At 35.6% G+C, this 5,793-nt stretch overlaps 1 protein-coding gene across 1 annotated transcript in view; it reads left to right on the top strand.

The window, feature by feature from the left end:
• LOC107710572 (latent-transforming growth factor beta-binding protein 3-like) overlaps positions 1 to 5,793 on the top strand; it is a 35,607-nt gene that overhangs the window by 23,721 nt on the left and 6,093 nt on the right. The window contains exons 17-24 of the mRNA XM_016515376.1: positions 938 to 1,060; positions 1,218 to 1,340; positions 2,593 to 2,712; positions 2,798 to 2,926; positions 3,034 to 3,204; positions 3,296 to 3,379; positions 3,471 to 3,599; positions 4,593 to 4,730. Coding sequence (XP_016370862.1) covers positions 938 to 1,060; positions 1,218 to 1,340; positions 2,593 to 2,712; positions 2,798 to 2,926; positions 3,034 to 3,204; positions 3,296 to 3,379; positions 3,471 to 3,599; positions 4,593 to 4,730 — 1,017 coding nt within the window. The remainder of the gene's footprint in view (positions 1 to 937; positions 1,061 to 1,217; positions 1,341 to 2,592; positions 2,713 to 2,797; positions 2,927 to 3,033; positions 3,205 to 3,295; positions 3,380 to 3,470; positions 3,600 to 4,592; positions 4,731 to 5,793) is intronic.

The following is a 5,793-nucleotide window of genomic DNA, read 5'->3' as shown; positions in this document are numbered from 1 at the left end:
AAACTGTGAACACTTAAAACAATAATGGTGGATACGTTAGCCGAGTGCTAACGTGACTAACTGAGGAAACAATACAGTTTGTAAACCAAAGTATGTCTACTGTAATGTTTGAAGAACGGCAGACAAAAGATACAGTATGTGGAAAATAATGTGTTTTTTTTAACCTTAAACCGCATAAACACATTTCATTACACCAAATACACAAAATAATGTTCTTTTTAGCCATGTCATATATGACCCCTTTAAAAAAAAAAAACATGTACACTACTATTCAGTATTTTTTTTTAAGAAATTCTCTTCTTTTTTTTCAGCAAGGGCACAATAAATGGATCAAAATGACAGTAAAAACATTTATAATGTTAAATAATATTTATATTTCAAATAAACGCTGTTCTTTCTATTAATTAAGGAATCCTGGAGGAAAATGTATCACAGTTTCCACAAAAATATTAAGCAACTGTTTTCATCATTGATAATAAGAAGAAATGTTCCTTGAGCAACAAATCAGCAAATCAGAATGATTTCTGAAGGATTTGTGACACTGAAAACTGAATAAATTCAGCTTTGCCATTACAGGAATAAATTAGATTTTAAACTATATTAAAATAGAAAAGAGTTTTTCTCTTTGTAATAATACTGTAATAATATTTCACAATATTACTTTTTAGTGTATTTTTGATCAAATAAATGCAGCCTTGCTGAACATAAAAGACTTCTTTAAAAAACATTAACAGTCATACAAACTGATTTTTACACACCAGATGAGATGCGATGTGATGCAGCGCTTTGCTCCTCATCCAGAGTGTGACCCCCTTAAGTCATCCACTAGACATGTTTATGCAGACTGTAGGAAAGGTGATGAATGTGGGGTGTTTTTGACAAAAAAAGTTGACAATTGCGTAATCTTACAAGAGATGTCTGTCTCTCTCTCTATCAGATGTCAATGAGTGTCAGAAGCGTGGTGTGTGTCTGAACGGCCGTTGTGAGAACTTGGCAGGATCTTATCGATGTCTGTGTAATGAAGGCTTCCTGCCTGAGGCTGACAGCAAAGGCTGCAGAGGTCAGTGGCACACAGCCAACAAAACTGAACAACATGCTGTTAAATGGAAGCTTCCTGCATAAGTTCTTTCTAAAGAAAATAAATACACATTTACATAGACAGAATTGAGCGTGTGTGTGTGTTCTTGAAGGTTATGTGTCTGTTTGTCTCTCCACAGACATCAATGAGTGTCAGGATAACCGTCTGTGTGCTAATGGTCACTGCATTAACACTGAGGGATCATTCCGCTGCCAGTGTTACCCTGGTTACCAGCCTACACAAGAGGGAAGCCACTGTGAAGGTCAGCTAGTAATCACTAATCCAACGCTGCAAGTCTCATAAGCGTAATACTGCACATAATTACTGAAATATCTGTATACTACAGTACAAATTGTTTAAAGACTGTTATACACAACACAACTTTTGCCTTGATTTTTGCACTCTGGATGATTCAACTCTAGTCTGCAGATTTTGAGTAGTTCGAGTTTTCACAGAAAACCACGTAGTGTATGATTCCATCCAGTTGGAGGATATGAAGCATGTTTGATATTTTGAGCTGATTGTAGAAGACATATTGTTTTCATTTGTCATACATCTCCTAGGCATGTGTTTTCGCTTGAATTTGTTGTGCTCAGAGCGACTTGAAAGTCTGAAAGTCTGTGATCTGGTAGTGTGATCCTCAGTCGTTTAGTTTATAATGCCCAGTTTTTCTCTGTTACCATTTACAAAGTCGGCCATTGTATGATGCCTAGTGTTTTAAAATCTCTCTAGCTTTTAAAAGTTGTATAGTGTATTGTATATATGTATAATTTAAAAGTTGTGTAGTGTAACACAGTACTGACCAATCAGCATTCAGGACCAGAAATATCCTTCTTTATACCATGCATTTACAGTAGTTAAGCAATTATTTAGTCTAAAATATGCAATAAAGCTAATAATAATCCCCTAAATGTAAAAAGTCTTGTGTCAGATTTTTTTTTTAAAGAAGTGTCTTATGCTCACCATGTTGCATTTATTTAAACAAGTGAAACAGTAAATTTTGGAAGTATTATTACAATTTTAAATAACAATTTTCTGTTTTAATTTATTTTAAAATACAATTTATTCCTATAATGGAAAAGCTAAATTTTCAGCAGCCATTACTCCGGTTTTTAGTGTCACATGATTCTTCAGAAATCAGTCTGAAATGCTAATTTTGGTGCTTTAATTATTTTTATTTTTTTTTATTAAAAATAATAATTTATTATTATCAATGTTGAAAAACAGTTGTGCTGTTAAAACATTTTGTGGAAACAGCGATACATATTTTTCAGGATTCTTTGATGAAAGTTCAAAGCCACTGCATTTATTTGAAATAGATATCTTTTTTAACATTATAAATGTCTTTGTCACTTTTGATCAATTTAATGCATCCTCGCTCAATAATCTGATTGATTTTGTTGGAGAATTTACAGAACTTTTTGAATGATAGAGTATATCTTTTGTAACCCTTCTAATACAGTTGAAACGATTCACTAACACTCACTCAGTAAGAATGTTTTTGATCTCTTTAGATATTAATGAGTGTGAGCGTGCTTCCAATTGTCAGCGAGGACGCTGTATCAATACGATGGGCTCTTACCGCTGTGAGTGCCAGAAAGGATACATGCTCGTCAGTGGGCGCCGGTGCCAGGGTATGGGATTTCACACTTTTACATCACCCAATTCCTCATCTTGGTCTTGGTCTTCTTGTTCGCCCTTTTACACTTTCTCTCTCAGATATAGATGAGTGCGCTGTGGAAAGGAGTCTGTGTCAGCCTCACGGCGTATGTGAAAACAGACAGGGTGGATATGTGTGCGTGTGCAACGATGGTTTCAAACTGTCTGAAGATAAACACAGCTGTGAAGGTGAGAGTTGGTTTAGTTAATAAGTATGTTTGATCACATGAATTTGCTTTGCCTTTTTTTTTTTTTTCTCGAAGTTCGGTTTATTTGTTTCTGTTTTTTCTACATAGAGATTGAGATAGTTTGGAATGATAAGAAGGAGTGCTACCTAAATCTGGATGACACCGTCTTCTGTGATAGCGTCCTGGCAACCAACGTGACTAAGCAGGAGTGCTGCTGCTCGATCGGTGTGGGATGGGGAGATCACTGTGAGATCTACCCCTGTCCCGTCTACCACTCGGGTTAGATCACAGATGAATACATGTATTTATTAATGGATGAAAGGTAAATTAGTCCATCAGTGTTTGATTGATGTTGTCTGTTATTTTCCAGTCGAGTATCTCTCTCTGTGTCCAGTTGGCAGAGGATTTTACCATGAGGAAGGAAAGATGGAATATGGATTGCCTTTGCACAGAGGTATATGTGCATGCATATGTGTATTCACGCACACAAACACACTCTACCTCACATAATAAATGAAATCCTCTCTTTCACGCTCTCTTTGTAGATATTGATGAGTGTGTATTGTTCTCTAACGAGATCTGTAAGGAGGGACACTGTATGAACACACAGCCTGGCTTTGAATGCTACTGTCAACAGGGATTTTACTATGACAGCAATCTACTGGAATGTATCGGTAAAATCACACACAAATACACACATTTTACTGTCCATATAGACAATTACACAGACATATACACTACTGTTTAAAAGTTTTTTGTTTTTTTTTGTTTTTTTTAAAGAATTGACAGTACAGACTTTTTCATTGTTACATTGTGTTTTAACTTTAATAAAAAATAAAAAAAAATCTTAAAAGAAATGGATCATGATTTTTACAAAAATATTAAGCAGCATAACTGTTTTCAACATTGATAATAATGAGAAATGTTTCTTGAGCACCAAGTCAGTATATTAGAATGATTTCCGAAAAATTATGTGACACTGAAGACTGGAGGAATGGCTGCTGAAAATTCAGCTTTGGAATATATTGGAATACATTTTGAAATATATTTAAGTAGAAAAGAGTTATTTGAAACAAGTTATTTAAATTGTTATAATTTTTCACAATATTACTGTTTTATTGTATAAATGCTGCCTTAGTGCACAGAAGAGATTTATTTCAAAAATATTACCAGCCCCAAACTTTGGAACAGTAGTCTATAAAGGCACAATATTTTGTACAAGTCCATGATTTGTTTACAAATACAATAAAGGAATTAATTTTTGGTCATTTATTAAATAATAATTGTGAATCTTATGTGTAGCTATTTTTGTCATGCTTTGTAATGGGCTACATAGTTTAGAATTTTGCATTGGTTCAAATAGTTGTTGTTATATTAGATTATTTTTAAAGCACACCAAAAATAAGAATAAAAGCAATTTTCAAAAAACCAGTGTGATACTGATATTGCAAATCAAAGTTTTTCTGTGCTGTTGTACTGCCGGCTAGTGGCAGAAAGAAGGATTTTTTTTGTGTCAGCCAGTAGGGAGCAGTAGAAACACTCAGGTCCAGCACCTCTATTGGACACACCAACACATCAGTAAACCTTACATCTTTCATATTTATCAAACTCAAAAGCATTGTAAAATTCCTTAACATTATTCTCTCTCTCTCTCTCTCCCCCTGTAGATGTGGATGAATGTCATGACGAGTCCCTGTGTACTAATGGACATTGTGTGAACACTCGTGGCTCGTTTTACTGCACCTGCAACCCACCCTGGGTCCCTGATGCCTCACACAAGAAGTGTGGCTTTCTCACAGTTATAGGTATGTGTTTCTAATAGGGCTGGTAATTTAACGTATTAATTAGATTAATTAATTACGGTGAAAAATAACGTGTTAAAATTATTAAAGGAGTCATATGATGCTGCTAAAAAGAACATTATTTTGTGTATTTGGTGTAATGAAATCTGTTAAACACATTATTTTCCACATACTGTACATTATTGTTTCTCCTCTATGCCACACCTTTCTGAAACGCGTCGATTTTTACAAAGCTCATCGGTCTGAAAAAGCGAGGTGTGCTCTGATTGGCCAGCTATCCAGTGCGTTGTGATTGGCGTTTTAGGTAGGCGTGGTTGACTCTTAACTTTTATAAAGAATATCTCTTTGGATTTGAGACTTTAGTCTTTGCAACTTTACAGATCTTCTTTATGCACCAAGAGCTTGTAACACTCCAAAGAGAGAGGAAAAATTGAAATCGCATCATATGACCCCTTTAACGCATTTAATGCACTTGCCCCGCCCCAGACCTATGTGGGTGATCTGACATTTCATACAGTTGATTGATGACAAATATGAGGCAGGGCAACAACTCACTGCATGATGAAGCCTAGAGAACGCAGTTAGAATGTCCCTAAAATTCAAGATATGGAGCAAAAATGCCCCTGTTTGAGTTTTTGTCTCATATTTACATCATATAGTTAAGCAATATCACACGAGCAATAAGTGCAATATCACACGAGTGCAAATGTGATACTGATCTTATACAACAGTTCAGAAAGAAAGAAGTTAATATTGTGTTATTTTAGACACAATGATGTCTGTTTTGCTCAATTTTGCCAACGAAAATATAAAGACGAAGCAGAACTGTTCGTCTCCGAGCAACACACAGTGGCATTTTATTTCTTAATGCACGTTTTGAATGAACTGGGTGAACCATTTGGCGCGTTGAACCATTGGCCATAGGCGCATTAAATTTGAAGCGGCGCTACTCAGAGTGATCGGTGTATGACATCAAAGGACCGCGAGAGCGATTCAAAAGCGGAAGGAGCCGTCTGCTCTCTATAGCTCTCGCGGTACTTTGATGTCACACACCGATCGGTCTGAT

This window comes from Sinocyclocheilus rhinocerous, unplaced genomic scaffold, assembly GCF_001515625.1.
Source record: "Sinocyclocheilus rhinocerous isolate Xijiao unplaced genomic scaffold, SAMN03320098_v1.1 scaffold1619, whole genome shotgun sequence".
Taxonomy (NCBI): Eukaryota; Metazoa; Chordata; class Actinopteri; order Cypriniformes; family Cyprinidae; genus Sinocyclocheilus; species Sinocyclocheilus rhinocerous.
Note: the sequence above shows the minus strand (reverse complement) of the source record. Positions and strands in the feature narration are given on the sequence as shown.